The sequence below is a fragment of the Dendropsophus ebraccatus genome, chromosome 9, assembly GCF_027789765.1.
Source record: "Dendropsophus ebraccatus isolate aDenEbr1 chromosome 9, aDenEbr1.pat, whole genome shotgun sequence".
NCBI lineage: Eukaryota > Metazoa > Chordata > Amphibia > Anura > Hylidae > Dendropsophus > Dendropsophus ebraccatus.
In genome coordinates this window covers 42,876,244-42,892,840 of record NC_091462.1, presented here as the reverse complement: position 1 = coordinate 42,892,840, position 16,597 = coordinate 42,876,244, and the positions used below count along the sequence as shown (strand labels likewise).

Sequence of the window (16,597 nt, the reverse complement as noted above, 5' to 3'; positions counted from 1 at the left end):
GAGGGACAGGATTTCTCCCCAGATCTTCTATGGGCTGTATTGCGGCTACGAGATTTTCTGGCGGCGGCAGGGGGGGGGGGGGGGGAGTTTGACTAATCACTTCCAAGACGTCAGTAACCCACTTACTTCAATGACATCAACGTTAAATGTTGGTTGCTAGAGAATAGATCGCTCCACATTTTTTCGTTTTTTATGCCTTTCCATGTTGGACCGGTGACTTAGATCCTCCAGAGGGTGTATCGATCCTGACAGAATTGTGTTGTTAATCTCTTGGGCATTGGTCTACAGTGAGTGGTGAAGCTTCACCACTCACCAATTGTGAGTGATTTATTTCCTAGAGTCCTGTTCCGTCCATAGGAACATTGCCCCTCCCAAAGTGCGTTTTTTTCTTTCTGTTTTTATATAACCTTTGCAAAACTAATGTTCATATCATAATCATGAAATCGAGAATCACAGCTGACTATGTTATGTCTAAAACTAGAGATGAGCGAATCTAGTAGTATATGCTCTAGTAGTAGAGCTGTTTGTTTAGTCTTTATAGCGACTCTGTACCCACAAACCGCTTGTACCTTCGGACAGCTGCTTTTAATCCAAGATCTGTCCTGGGGTCCGTTCGGCAGGTGATGCAGTTATTGTCCTAAAAAACAATTTTTAAACTTGCAGCCCTGTGTCAAACTGGCGTGGCCTAGAGTACCCGTGCCCTAGGCCTGCACCGCCTCTCCGTCCCTTCTCCCCACCCTCTTCATCATTAGGAATGCCACTGACAGGATTTCTCCTATTCATCACTTGTCTTAGCGGTGCATGTGTTGGATCATTAAGGCTTAAGTGCAGTGTTCAGACAAGTGATGGATAGGAGAAATCCTGCCTGGGGCATTCCTAATGGTGAAGAGAGTGGGGAGGAGGGACAGAGGGGTGGTGCAAGCCTAAGGCATAGACACTCTAGGCCATGCCAATTTCACAGGGCTGCAAGTTTAAAAGTTGTTTTTTTAGGACAATAACTGCATCACCTGCTGAACAGACCCCAGGACAGATCTTGGATTAAAAGCAGCTAGCTGAAGGTTCACGCAGTTCGGGGGGGGGGGTCAGATTGTGGGTACAGAGTGGCTTTAAAATGTAATTCTGCGACCCAAGTGCTCATGTTTAGGGATTCGGAACACTGGGAAAGTAGAACTGCTTATTCAAATTAAACCGCTGACTGCTTGATGATCATCTAATTTGCTGAACCTTTGATTCACTTACCTCTATCTAGGAGTCTATACACAAGTTCCAATTTGCTATTAAAAACTAAATCTGTTACCTTTTTGTCTCCATAGTCTGCCAAACTGGGAAAATTACCACCCTTCCTCACACTATCCCTTCTACGGTTCAACTTTGACTTCACAAAGTGTGAGCGGTATAAAGAGACATCACGTTACACCTTCCCTACACGCCTCAACGTCCGCCCATTTTGTGAGCAGGTTTGGGAGTGGTTCACCTTTTTATTTTGCTTTATGACTGTGTATGTGCAAGCACCTGTATACCATTTATTGGATTTACTATGATGTGTTTTGAATAGGATCAACCTCTTATTGACCGTTTTTACAGCAGTCATTTTGGTTCCTTATTTTAGGCTGCTGCCTTTACACGGTGGGCATCAAAGTATAGGGTGTTAACAACCCCCCCATACTAACAGCCGGCCCCTGCTGCATCTATCAGCAACAGAGAATCCTCCGTTCCTTATAAATTAACCCTTTACATGCCACAAACAGATTGTGACCACGACATGTAAAGTATTTGCTGCCGGAGATGCGGTGTGTACGAGGATCAAGTGTGGATCTCCATTGAATGTCTCTTTATGGCAGCGGGGGGGGGGGGGGGGGGGGGGGGGGGGGGGGGGGGGGGGGGGGTCCTTATGAAGGCTGCCATGAATGCCCGTGTACCCTGCCGTGCTGCAGCATGGCCAGGTACATTACCTGTCAGTATATTGCTGACATGAGTACAGGCTGTAATACACTGCCCTAGATCACTAGTGCAATGTATTACAGTAGTGATCTGCTGATCATTGTAAAAGTCCCCTTGTGGGACATGAAAAAAGTAAACATGAAAAAAAAAAATGAAATAAAGTGCATAAAAAATGTAATAAAACACATCCCCCCCATTTCCCTATGAAACAGTGATTTTTACCTTCCCTTCTTCTATATAAAATAATGGCATGAACTATAAAATAATTTTATAATTTATCCCGAACTGTGAACTCAGTAAAAAGAAAAAGATAAAACACTAGGATTACTCTATTTTGTCCCACAGCAAATAAGCCCTCATACGGCTATGTCGATGGAAAAACAGAAAGGTTAAACCACCTTGGTGATGATGATGGGGGAAAAAAAATAAAAAAGCCTTTCGTCATCAAGCCCAGAATGTGTGACGGGGAAAGGGGTTAATAAAGATCAGTTCAGATTGTCAAGAAATATCAGAGACACCCAGATGCAGAGGAGGAACCCCAACCTATCAGATATTTCTGGAATATCCTATGTATATGTTGTAAATGTTTCAGATGGGAATATCCTTGAACTCAGGGATTGGGAACCTCTTGCACTGCAGCTCTTGAAAAACTATAGTTCCCATCATGGCTTTTCAGGTATGATGGGAATTGTAGTTCTGCAGCAGCTGGAGAGCCAAAGGTTCCTAATCCCTGCTTTAACTTGTGCCTGCATCTGTTTTCCAGTCTGTTTGCATTGTCATCCACTGCTTCTCCTCTCCCTTGTAGAATCATTTGGCGGATTCAGTGCAGATGTATGAGCTCTTTTCAGTGATCATACACAAGGGCGGCTGCTATGGAGGCCATTATCATGTATACATCCGGGATGTAGATGAGCTGGGACATTGGAGTTGTCAGGTAATTGTGGCCAATGGCAGTGGTAAATAAGATACAACTTTTTGTGTAAATGGTTTATTTCACCTTCCCGTGAAGATGGCCACAGTCACTAGATTTTCTACAGATCTTTAGAAATTGTTGACTAACAATTAACAGGGCCTGGCAGATGTATTCTAATGGTAGAGTTTATTTTAAAGGGGTTATCCAGCGCTACAGAAACATGGCCACTTTCCCCCCTCTCTTGTTTCCAGGTCAAGTGCGGTTTGCAATTAAGCTCCATTTACTTCAATGGAACTGAATTTGAAACCCCACCCAATCTGGAGACGAGAAGGGGGAAAGTGGCCATGTTTTTGTAGTGCTGGATAACCCCTTTAATATGTAAAAATGATATTTTCATTAGTGATGGGCAGCATCAGAGGAGTCTGTCGGCTCTTTATTCCAAGTGAACTCATAAACATACGTGTACTGATGATCAGGCCAAATCTGTGTATTAAAGCTTTTAGCATGTCACAGATTGAGATGGGTTGGGGTGCTCAGACCCTCACTATAACGAGTTGGAAAAAAAGTGCTTGGTTAAGTTCCATCTAACTACTCATTGTGTGAAACTGACGTCACATACTTGCTATAGAGTCTATCTTTTGAGGCAAGGACAGAGAAACATAACTTCATCAGGAGTTGTAATCCCTACACCTGATAAAGTTATGGTGGCATAACGGAACGCATGGGGGGGTGTAGGTGCTGTGTGTCGGGGTAGTCCTGCTACTGCAGTCATTGTTTTTATTATGGATTAATTTATTGATATATGATTTTGTCTTGATTATTTGATTTAATATTATTGGTTCATTATCATTTCATTTTTTGTTACAATATGTAGTGCAATACTGACAGGATTCACATTGTGAGGGTTGTACCCCACCTGGCTTACTGCTTGTTGCTCCATGTATTGTGGGGGCACTTGTGTGGTTACATCTTGGCCTTCTTAGGCTTTTTAGTGGTTTTAACATATTTGTTGATGTTTGTTTTTTCAATAAACTATTGTTCATTCTTTTATATTTGAGTGTGCATAAGTCTGTGTTAGTCTAGTCGCTTTTTTCTTAGTTTTCATTTGATGTCTTCAAATGACAACTTGATGTTTATGATCAGCTTAAGGGTAAGTTCACACTATGTAAAAAAATCATTAAACGGCCGTAGTTGCAGGATTGCAACCACGACCGTTATTTAATGAAGTGGACGAATACATTAATTACTATGGAATTCCAGTCGGATTGTATACACATAGTATACTTTCCGGACGGGATTCTTTGCTGCCACACCACAAACTGACATGTCAGTTTTGTGCAGCCACTATTCATTAAATAGGGACCGCACAAAACTGACAGGGCAGACAATGTAAAGTGCGGCTCCAACCGGACTTTACATTGTCGGCTATGGTGATTTGGAATGTGGGCACACCTGAACATGCCCGCATACCACATCCAAAGAAATAAAGTTCATCCTGCCGGGATGCAGTACCAGCCTGGATGAACTTCACTGACACCAGCCGTTCTGTGAAACATACTGTGTCATACTGTGTATCACCAGTCTTTTTATGTAAATATAGACTTTTTAAAAATTTACTTGATTTGAAATTCACCTTTCTTTTTTTTGTATGCAGGAAGAGAAAAAAAATAAAGAAGCTAGTGACATAGGAGATGAACAAGACTGTCCTGCTGTTACTATTGCTGCCATTATTGCAGAGGTACTTATCTTCACCAAAAATAAGAAAAAACTGTTTTTTTTCTAGTAATATGCATAATATGCACATATTATCAGCTAAACAATAAAAAATAAAATAAAAACCAGAATTCCCGCTATGCATTGGCCCCTCTGGCCTTGCAGGAGACACAACGCTGCATCTGCTTTGACTACTGTGTTCTTTTCATTTCACACATGCTAGAGCATGCCCGGTAACTCCCTGCCTGGCCTCCTCTCTTCAGCCCCAGTGGCTATGAGAACGCTACAAGGTATATGTAGTAGATGAGGAGCTATTACATAGAACTGGAAAAGCCTGAAGCTGCTAGAAAGGTGTGGTTGATCTTGGCACTGTTCTCTGTATATGCAAATATAATATTAACTATGCAGACTGGGAAAGCAGAGTGTTATCTTCATCTAGTGATCCTGGCTGTGGAAGTGCGATTTCTCAGAGGCACTGTTATCTCTGTGTATGAGTATACAGGTAACAGTATAGACCTTTTGAAGTACATGACACAGCAGCAGCAACTTGGAGATAACAGAACCTACAAAAACCTCAAAAACTGAATCATGGCAACAAGGCCCCATCTTAAGGCCTTATTATACGGAACGATTATTGGCCGTTATGGCCGATAATCGTCCTGTGTAATAGAAGGCAATGATCAGCCGACATGAACGATGTTGGCTGATCGTTGCTGTCGCTTGTCTTTCAACATGTTGAAAGACAAACGACTGTGATAGCAGCGATCTGCTGCCGTTGCTCCGCAAATAGCGGTGGCAGCAGACCGCCGCTATCCTCTATTAGCTGCTCGGATTATCTAGTGATCACCCGGGCAGACCCCCCCGCAGCTCCCTGCGGCCTCCCCTGCACTTACCCGCTCGTTGCCGGCACGTGTAATAGCGCCTGCAGCGAGCAGGGTACAGGAAGCAAACGAGTGAAGACGCGCTTGTTTGCTCCTCTATGTCTTCCCCCAGTAATAGGGGCTTTACATGTCTGATGCTGAGACATATATATTTTACTTTATATATGATCATCAGCAGTGCACATGTTCAAGCAAGTGCTACCTGAATTGTCATTCGAGTAACGGTCCAATCAGACAAAGTGATTTTTTTGTTTCCACCAATTAACAATAAACAATTGCAAACAAGCGCTCTTGGGAACTACCTGAAACCAAAAGATTTGTGAACAATTAACAATAATTTTATAGTCCGTTGAAAAGATGCAAACAACAACATACAAATGAAGTTTCGTTAGTCGTTTGATCATTGCCTGCATACACACCGAAAGGTTGTCGCTTAAATTCAAACAATATAACGATTATTTGCAAGACTTTCCGTGAAATAGGGCCCTAAGGCCCACAACTCTGCCAGGACAGCAGAGCTCAGCATTTGTGAGTGAGCTTAATCACCAATTGGGAATACGCTACAGTGTCTTTATAGACAGTACATGACAGTAACGTATCTGCCCCACGGGAGTGATAAAAATAGAAATGCATTGCTACTACATAAAAAAAGAACAAACGTTGTTCTCCAGGCTGAAATGAAATACACCACACTAAAATGAAATACACAAGATGTTCCCTTTTAAAAATCACTTCTAGGATTTCTAAGTATTTTGACTGTGTACCTACTCATCCATCACCTTAGGTGCATACTGCCTTATTACTTGATTTGATCCATTTTTTCCTTCCTCGTATATCTTTTTATTCTTTTTTCTTAGGCTGGGTTTGATAAAATGGTCCCCATGGATCAACTGAGTCAAAAGCTGCTAGAGCACACAGGATCTTCTTGGAATAAGGCTTATAGGAAGCAGCATGGACCATTTCGTAAGGTAAAAGCATTAAACAGTCATGGTATAGGCATATACCATATAGGTATCTGCAAAAAGTGCAATGATTATATAGACCCACTATGCATTGTTTTGTATCAGCTTGGCTTATGCAGTAATTTAGGCATGTATAAACATAGGGGATAGTGGGCCCCATAGTCCCCTGCTTTCTGAAGTAGTCCCTTGGCACAACCTCTATGATTAGGTTTAACTTGTAGGAGTATTTGAAGACTGTGATCCAGTAACTAGATGTATCTCCATGACTATTCTGTTAAATGGACGCTGTCATTTCAATAAACTCCCTTCTTATAATAGCCAGTATGATCCCTATTTGTAAATCCCTTTATGTGCCACTGATGATTCTTTACCTAGAAAAAATGCTCTCATGTCTTAGCTAGTAAGTGTCTCACTTCGCTGCAATTTGCTGCTCACAGCTTGTTATTATGCTCCGTCTGTCTCTAGTAACAGACAGACCAAAAAAAAAAAATACTGGAAGTGAAGGTGGAGCTTTATACACTGCTATGCGCAGGAGAGGGGAAGAGAGTTGGGTAGTTGCTATCTGTGGATCACCGACCCTAAAAGGTAAATCAAGGCTACCCCTCATCTAAGCAGTAGCAGTTTAGTGCATAGTATAAACCCTTACTTCCTCTGCTGCAGCTCTTTCTTTTTGCCCACATAGCACCTTGCGAAGTTGGTGTATCAGTAACCCCTTCTCCCTCCACCTGCCATCTGTAGTAGTGTGCTGCAAGTCATTTGCCATCACAGTCAGCTTGTTCAGTCCAATGCATGTTCACTATGTCGTGGCATAGGAGAGAGGAGTGGGTAATGTACTGTGATTGGCTGGAGTAGTAAGGGAAAGGACGCCTTGTAAGTGTACATCAGCCTAGCTCTGATTGTTTCCTTAATAATTTATCACTAGAAGTTGGGTTTATGTCAAACCAGGGTTTTGCAATGATTTTACTTGCTATATGTAACATGGACGCTACTGTAATTTTTCCTGCCTCTTCTACCAGTAAGTGCTCCGTGTAACCTAGGACTATGTCTGAGTAAACTTAGTTATTTTTGTTTACCACAATCTTCCAAAGTAATTCTTGTTTTTGGGCTATCATTATATATATATATATATATATATATATATATATATATATATATATATATATATATATATATATATAATTGTATGCTCTTTAAAATAAGGGGGAGGCCTCCCCCTTATTTTAAAGAGCATAACATCCAGTGTGTGTATGTATATATATATATATATATAATGACCCAATTTGGCATTTTGATACGTTATACCCGCTTGAGAAGTACCCATTATATTGATATTAGACTACACTGGATGTGTTGTGGTTTTAACTATTGACATCCATGTATTCAACTTATCTTTTAATTGAGCATATAGTTATAGTTATATATAAAAGTTACGTTTTAATACAATAAAAGTTACGACTTATTGTACCCCAGGCCAAGTGCCTGTAAGTTAGGTATAATTTATTCTAGTAGTGGAACCCTGGACCCACCTGTGAGAGGGGTGTTGGTTTGAGCTATAGAGCTTATGTCTGCCTCCCAATGCTCTTTATTGAGCACAGAGAAAATTAGCTGTAAATCTAATAAATGTCTGTCAAGATTGGGGTTTGAGGTTGTACCTAGAGATGAGCACAATTCATGCATGCCATAGGCTATATTCATATTTTCCCAGACTTCCTAGGGCTGTATCCAACTTCTTTAGCCTCCAGTAATCAGATGCTGAACTCTAGTTGTAGCTAATATAGCTATTACTTTCTTAACAGAGGAGGTTACAAATGCGTCAAAAAACCCTGATTGGAAGACGTCTCACCTTCAAGACTTCATAGACTTTAGTCTACTAGTGACAACATTTTAGTCTGTTTTGTGAACTTTTACAATTTATCAATGAAGTCTGCTATGTTTACATGTCCATAAACATGACCAAAACACGGTCATAGTCACAGTAGACTAGATAAGTCCATTTCTCCACTGTGGTACAGATATCCTGACATTAGATGTGGATGGGGCCCTGCATTCAGAGTTGTAACAAGTGACTGAGTGTATTGTTTGCCATCTTTTCATTCTAGTTCCTGCAGAAGCATGCCTCCATTTTTCAGCTGAGTTCAGATGGTTCTCTGGTTGGCTTGTCCCAGTCGGTAAACGGTGCTGATCCACAATGTTGTAAGCCGGATAATACAGGAAAAACGCCACCTCCACAGAGAAGTTCTAGTCACTGGTTTGACTTCAATGACTCCTCGGTGCAGTGCATCCTGGAAAAGGACATTGAAAAACAGTTCCAGGGAAAGGAGAGTGCATACATGCTCTTCTACCGCAAAAGCCAACTAAAGAGACCAGAGGAAGGTAATAATATTGATAAGGTAAGGTAAGGTATTGATGATATATATCTAATACTAATTTATTTATTTATAGCTAAAGGCAATGCTCTGTATGGAGTCCCTGAGTATCTTCTGCACCAGATGGATCAGGCTAATGAGGAGCTGCAGAGGAAAAGGCACGTCCATTATACTTTACTCTTCATTATACTGATCCTCTCTATCTGTATTTATTTACAGATGTTTATTTTTTTAATATATAATTTTTTTTACACATTATGCTCCCCACCATAAAGTTGTAAAATTACTTTGATGGCATTTAAGGTCTACAAGAGTATGTTCAGACCTACTATATACTGTATACAGCTCTGACACACTCTGCAGAGCTGATCAGCTCACTGCAGATACTCAGCAACCAGTGATCACATGATTGCCAGGTCGGGAACTAAGGGAGGTTGGTAAACTATCATTGTCTGATTCGAATATATTTATCTTTCCCTGAATAACAGGAGCTAAAGAGTGAAGTGGCACAGCCTGGCACACCTCCTCACTCCCTCTCGCCCTCTTTGTCCCATATGATTGTAAGTCCTGTATATTAGTCAGAAATGAAAGGGACGGGAGTGGAGCAAGTAGGTCTGTCAGGAAGGTTTGTCTCCGTCTCATTAACACTTGAATTACGCAGAAAAAAGGTGATTTTATAAAGTTTGTATATACCACCAATTCCATCAAGGGTACCATTTGTTTTCTTAGGCCACATTAACACGTTCCATGTTCTGTGAGGAAAATAAGTTTATTTCATAACATTTTCTATCCGCTTAGATTGTCTGACAGGAAAGTGAATTGCATGACCCTGCGGCTCCATTTGTCGTCTTGCTACCGTTTGGATAATGGTGCTCTGCACCCTGTGACTTCTCTAGCAGACAGTACCCTTGAAATCAGTGTGGACCGGCAAAGAACTGTGGGGGACTTGAGGCAAACAGTTTTACAGGTTAATATTTTTTAATTATACATTGATATCCATTGAATTGTGCATATATATATATATATATATATATATATATATATATATATATATATATCTTTTTTTCCTCCTTTTTGTGAAAGAGTTTTTTTACTGTGCGACCATGCATTTGTTGTTCAGCGGTTTTACCAATGTATAAAATAATTTAGCATTTGTATCTATTCACATGTTACTTCTTTTTCTTTTTTTTAACTCCTGTATTGCTATTTTACAGCTTTTGGATCCATCGGTAGAAGGCCATGTTCTGAGCATAGCAAAACTTCTGCCGGCAGGGTTACATGTTTTTGAAGACCTATGTGGTGAGTATAACAAATGTGTCCTGCATATGTGTGATGTTATACAGCAAGAGGTTATAGCAAAAGGAGATGAGCAGATTGATTTAAAGTGTACCTGTCATCATAGAAAACCTTTTGACATGCCATGGAGACATGTCAAAAGTTATCAGAACAAGTGGGGAGAGGACTGCGCTGCAGAACGTCTGCTCCCCGCTCTGTGTCGGCATAATCAGTTAGGCTCCATAGACTTACATTATGAGCCCAACTGATCACATGACACAAAGCCGGGAGAGGACCGCACTTAGATAAATGCACTGTACATTTTCTAGTTACAAGGTTACATTTGTTCTAATAAGCAAACCTTATTCCTTTTATGTTTTTTTTTTTTTTTTTACATTTCTCTAGATACTGAGCAGAGTCTTTCAAGTGCTGGAGTACATGATGGATGTGATATATTTCTTTGGGATGGTAAGCAGGTAAGGCACAGCTTGATGTTTCTGGAATACTCAGCAATCTTAGTAACACCTGCAGGCTACAAACCCACTTGGCGGGTCTGCAGCGAGTCCCCTTGCTGCGTATTTGCAGCGAGACTCGCTGCAGATCCCGGCCCTATACTTTTAATGGCAGACAAACACACAGCAGGGATGTACATCCCTGCTGCGAGTTTGTCTGCAGCCCACCACATTAACCCCGCCGGAGCTGATACTTCACCTGATCCCGGCTCCGGCGGTTCCCGATGTATTCAGAAAGCCGGAGCGGGGACCAGGTGAAGTATATGCTCCAGCCAGCCGCCCGCAGCCCCTTTAACACCTCCCACAGCCCAGGCGCCTGATCGCCCCCCGCAGCACCGATCGCACGACCCCCCCGCCAATCGCGCCCCCGCAGCACCGATCGCTTGCACGCCCCTCCAATCGCCCCCCTGCAGTCCCGGCCGCTCGATCGCCCCCCGGCAGCACCGATCGCCCCCCTGCAGCCCCCATGGGGGGGGGGGGCGATTGGGCGGCCGGGGCTGCAGGGGGGCGTGCAAGCGATCGGTGCTGCGGGGGGGGGGGGGGGAGATTGGGGGGGCGTGCGAGCGATCAGTGCTGCGGGGGGGGGGGAGATTGGGGGGGCGTGCGAGCGATCAGTGCTGCGGGGGGGGGGGGGGCGAGTGGGGGGGCGTGCGATCGGTGCTGCGGGGGGGCGATCGGTCGGCCTGGGCTGTGGGAGGTGTTAAAGGGGCTGCGGGCGGCTGGCTGGAGCATATACTTGGTCCCCGCTCCGGCTTGCTGAAGACATCGGGAACCGCCGGAGCCGGGATCAGGTGAAGTATCCTCTCCGGCCGCCGGGAAGTTAATGGGGTGGGCTGCAGACAAACATATGTCTGCCATTAAAAGTATAGAGCAGGGATCTGCAGCGAGTCTCGCTGCAAATACGCAGCAAGGGGACTCGCTGCAGACCCGCCAAGTGGGTTTGTAGCCTTAGGGTATAAACCCTTACACCGTATACGCAGCAGATATGCAACAAATACGCAGCAGATTTGTTGGTACAGATTTGATGCTGTGTTCAGTTATTTAGATCTAATCTGCTGCGAGTTTGCTGTGTAACGCAGCAGTAAATACACTACATATACGGTGTGTGGGTTTATACCCTTAGGCTATGTTCACACTGCGTATGTTTCCGGCCGTAGTGCGAACCGCGAATATTCGCCCGTAGTTTTGAGGTTAATGTGTACACTGGAAAGTATACGATATACGCCCGCACAGTGCACACTACGTATGAGCTTACGGCCGGATCGTATACGGCGCTGTGAAAAATGAACAAGACCATTGTTTGAGGACGGAAATGTTGAAACTCACGGCCATGGATTTCCATGCGGTCCCGTACAGAGTACTTATATCAGCCAAATTGAACTTGATTTTTCGATCCAAAAGGTTCTGTGTGGTTTACAGGGCTGGGCAAAGATTTCCAAGTAAATGACCTGTCTCAGATCGCTTCGAAACAAGCTAGGGAAGCATAACTGTACTACGGGCGTATGTTCGCGGTTCGTACGCATCCAACCGCATGTCTATTTTTCCCACGACCGTAGTTTCAGCCACATATGTACGTCTGCGTACGAACTACGGGCGGACTCATACGCAGTGTGAACATAGCCTTATAGTTGTAGGCGTTCTACATATGCTTGCTGTCTTCCCCTGTTTAATAAATGTAGTAAAAACTCCTCTTCTTTGCACTGCAGGTTGGAGGTCTGTGTGTGCAGAGCGGACCTGACTGCGCTCCTCTTCTTCTAACAATCATGCGTCAGTGTCAGACCAAAAGCAATGGTGGTCCACAGAAATACTCCGAAAGCCAGAAAGTTTTCCCGTCCAACTTCCAGTTGAGAGACCTGCAGCTGACATTAGCTGGTAGCCCCTCAAAAGAGTCCTTACTGTGCTCCCCTTCCTCAGAAACCAGTGAGGGCTGGAGTGCTTTTGCCATGGAAGATATGAACAAAACTCTGAAAATGTTGGGACTTAGAGATGGGAGCTCCTTACTTCTGCTAGATTCACATGAAGAGGGGTAAGAACTCCCCCATTATAATGTGTAATACTCATTTCCCATTCACTACCAACAGGATAACATTATTTGCCTACTATGATTGTCATATGTCAGGTCAATACTAATTTGCAAAGGCCGATAAGAATAACTTTCCATTGTAGAGAAATGGTTCTTGCTGCTGGAAAAGAGATGGCCGCTGACCTGAACTTATACCACATTCAAGTCCAGGACTGGTACAATCCACAATCTGAGAAGAGAATTGTGCAGATTCCTGCAGATCCTGACTCTGTGAGTAACACAAATTTTATATTCCTTCTGAAGCCAACCTATGTCTTTGTGACCCCTATCCTGATAGGTAAGAAGTAGTGTAAATATCCAATACTAAAAAAATGTAAGCAGAAAGCCCCTCCTCCACAGACTGAGCCAGGATGTCTTAAGTCCTGGAACACTCAACGCCCACGTTTAATAACACAATCCCTCTGTTTGATGCCCTCTGGTCCATCTGGGATGAGTATTGGATTAGCAGAGATTATTGTTTATTTGCTCAGGTCCAACCTGCTGCTGAGTCACTGTTGTATTTTTTATTTTATTTTTTTGCAGAAGTCAATAGTCCAGGCGATTTTAAGAAACGTTGTAATTGGGTTTATTAGCCAAATATGCCATTATCTGCATTTAAAAAGCCTTTTCCCAGGTCCGCCCCTCCCTCCTCTTTTCCATCCATTGCAAAAAATCAGGAAATTATAGCTTGTTGCATCAGACGTACCCAGTCTGTTCTATAGAGAGGGGAGGGGGGAGGAGGAAGGAGGGAGTTAGCTGACAGCTGAAAGCAGATAACAGAGAATTGAGCTGGGTGACAGCTGTAATCAGAGCTCAGAGAGGTCAGTGGTGACTGTCAGAGGAGATACAGGGTGAGGTATTTGTAGATTAACTCTTTGTTGTCCTGTTTTGGTCTTCTATTTAGCTCTCTCCATAGGAGAACAATGAAGACATGGGGGAGAGCTTTAAACTGCTTTTCCATGATAAAAATGCATTTTTCGGCTAATAAATCCAATTACAAAGTTTCTTAAAATCGACTGGACTATTGATTTCTGCAAAAAATATTTTCACGACAGTGACACTTTAATTCCTCGCCTGTCCCTTGCCCCTCTCATCCTTTGCGTCAACCCTGGTGTATCCCGTTTTTTCTTTTTTGTTTTGTTTTTTTTTGTCATATTTGATATTATTTTACGTATTTTTTTTTTTTTAGCCCTGCTTTTGCAAGGACTTTTTTATTCTTGTTTCTACACACCTTCCTTTTTTAGTTTTTGTTATGTACAATGGTACTTTATCTATGGTATCTTTTTACTTTTGTGTGACTTGTGATGCTTTTTTGTTATAGTTGAATGTTATTCCTAATTTTATAAATTATATATACCATATTTTACGGCGTAGAAGATGACCCCCACCTTTTCCAGTTAAAATATAGGGGGAGATTTATCAAAGGGTGTAAAATTTAGACTGGTGCAAACTGCCCACAGCAACCAAACACAGTTCCTCTTTCCTTTCAGCACTGCCTAAAGATGAGCTGTGATTGGTTGCTGTGGGTAGTTTGCACCAGTCTAAATTTTACACCCTTTGATAAATCTCCCCCATAGAGTTTGGGATATGCTCGCCTCCAGGGCCGGACTGGCACTGAAAAGCAGCCCTGGCACAACAACCCCACCAGCCCACATATAAATCTCCCCGCACCCATTGCACCAACTGTGCAATGGAAAAATAGAACATTTTTCAGATACCAGGTGTACGCAGGTGCTGAAGAGTAATATCACCCAGCAGATTATAGAGAGTACAGCAGCGATCAGATGCAGAATATAGAACAATAACTTAGGATCTGTCTGCTCTCCTGTCATCTGTCATTCATAATAATAAAGGTATATTTGCCCTGAAAACTATTCAGCTCATTCTTCAGGAAAAACAGCACCTCTAGATCTTAAAGTTATAGTACCGAAATAATTCAGGGGCATCTTTCCTTCCTGCCTCCGTATTGTGCTGTTCCCCTGTTATTCCTCCTGGAAATCTATCTACTCCCATTATTTACAGTGTGCACCTCCTCACCAAACTAAAGGGACTGAGAAGGTGATGCACCATAAAGGATGGGGGGAGTATACAATGAACAAGTATAATCCCACACATGGTACCATCATACTGACCATATCCAGTACACACAGACCAACTGTACAGTATATAAGGGTTAAATGATAACGCCACACAATTACCAGATATTTCCACCACATAATATGTTACCATTATAGTCTTACTAAATAAAACCAAAGGTAATATTACCAATAACACTATACAGGGAGCAAATAATGCTGCCATGCCATGACCACACATCACCACCACATAATGACTAATACCATCATACTGTGTATAAAACCCTTTATGCAGACCATTTATACCTCCATACATTGAGCACAGTTACAGTACATTCAGTGACTCACAAGGGACGTCTTCTCTGATTGGAGTCTTCCTCTTTTGTTGTCTTCCCCACTTGGGCCAGGCCATCATGATGACGTCTTCTGATCACGATTAATCTCCACAGAATCTGTCAGACACACATTTTAGGCTCTACCATTTTATAACACCACCTACCCACCTCTATACAAGCTGCCCATCCATAGTGCCCCAAATGCTAATAATGCCCTCCTCTGTAGCCCATGCAGTATTAGCTCCCTTAACAGTATCCCTTATTACTGCCCCATACAGAAGTTACCCCATAATAGTGCCCCTGCACAGTAGTTATCCAATAGTGCCCCCGTACAGCGCCCAATATAGTAGCTAACTCCTTCCAGTAATGCCTCATATACTAGTTTCCCCCCCCATAGTGCCACCCATAGTAGCCATTCCCAAATAGTGTCCCATATAGTATCTATTACCCCATAGTGCCCCATATAGTATCCAATCCCTCACATAGTGCCCTGTATTATATCCAATCGCCTGATAGTGTCCCATTTAGTAGCCAATCCCCCCAATAGTGACCTACGTTGTAGCCAATTCCCCAATAATGTCCTGTATAGTATCCAATCCCCCCAATAGTGACCTATGTTGAAGCCAATCCTCCAATAATGTCCCGTATAGTATCCAATCCCCTCAATAGAACCCCATATAGTATCCAATCCCCCAATAATGTCCCATATAGTATCCAATCCCCCAATAATGTCCCATATAGTATCCGATCCCCCCAATAGTTCCCTCATAATAGCCAATCCCCCAATAGTCCCCCATATAGTAGCCAATCCCCCAATAATATTATTGCCCCATATAGTGGCCAATCCACCCCCCCCCCCAATAGTCCCCCATATAGTAGTCACCCAATAGTAGTATTGCCCCATATAGTGGCCAATCCACCCCCCCAATAGTCCCCCATATAGTAGTCACCCAATAGTAGTATTGCCCCATATAGTGGCCAATCCCCCAATAGTATTATTGCCCCATATAGTGGCCAATTCAACCCCCCCCCCAATAGTCCCCCATATAGCAAATTATCACCCAATAGTATTATTGCCCCATATAGTGGCCAATTCAACCCCCCCCCCCCCCAATAGTCCCCCATATAGCAGTCAATCACCCAAGTCCCCCATATAGTAGTCACCGAATAGTATTATTGCCTTATATACTGGCCAATCCACCCCCCCCCCCCCCAATAGTCCCCATATAGTAGCCAATCCCCCAATAGTATTATTGCCCCATACAGTGGCCAATCCACACACCCCAATAGTCCCCCATATAGTGGCCAATCTGCACACCCCAATAGTCCCCCCATATATTAGCCACCCAATAGTATTGTTGCCCCATATAGTGGCCAGTCCTCCATATAGTAGCCATTACCCCCAATAGTATTATTGCCCCATATAGTAGCCGATTACCCCCAAAAGTATCAGTGCCCCATATAATAGTCAAATCCCCCCCCCCATAGTATTAGTGCCCCATATAGCAGTCAATCCCCCTCCCCCATATAGTAGCCATCATTGCCGCCCCACCCCCACAGTA

At 43.0% G+C, this 16,597-nt stretch overlaps 1 protein-coding gene across 2 annotated transcripts in view; it reads left to right on the top strand.

The window, feature by feature from the left end:
* Positions 1 to 16,597, top strand: part of USP40 (ubiquitin specific peptidase 40) — a 48,909-nt gene that overhangs the window by 7,003 nt on the left and 25,309 nt on the right. Inside the window, exons 7-17 of one of the 2 annotated variants that reach the window (XM_069983118.1) lie at positions 1,314 to 1,457; positions 2,747 to 2,875; positions 4,509 to 4,592; positions 6,306 to 6,416; positions 8,510 to 8,783; positions 8,853 to 8,934; positions 9,575 to 9,743; positions 9,991 to 10,075; positions 10,457 to 10,527; positions 12,270 to 12,589; positions 12,730 to 12,856. In XM_069983118.1, coding sequence (XP_069839219.1) covers positions 1,314 to 1,457; positions 2,747 to 2,875; positions 4,509 to 4,592; positions 6,306 to 6,416; positions 8,510 to 8,783; positions 8,853 to 8,934; positions 9,575 to 9,743; positions 9,991 to 10,075; positions 10,457 to 10,527; positions 12,270 to 12,589; positions 12,730 to 12,856 — 1,596 coding nt within the window. The remainder of the gene's footprint in view (positions 1 to 1,313; positions 1,458 to 2,746; positions 2,876 to 4,508; positions 4,593 to 6,305; positions 6,417 to 8,509; positions 8,784 to 8,852; positions 8,935 to 9,574; positions 9,744 to 9,990; positions 10,076 to 10,456; positions 10,528 to 12,269; positions 12,590 to 12,729; positions 12,857 to 16,597) is intronic. The other variant, XM_069983119.1, reaches the window with a different exon arrangement.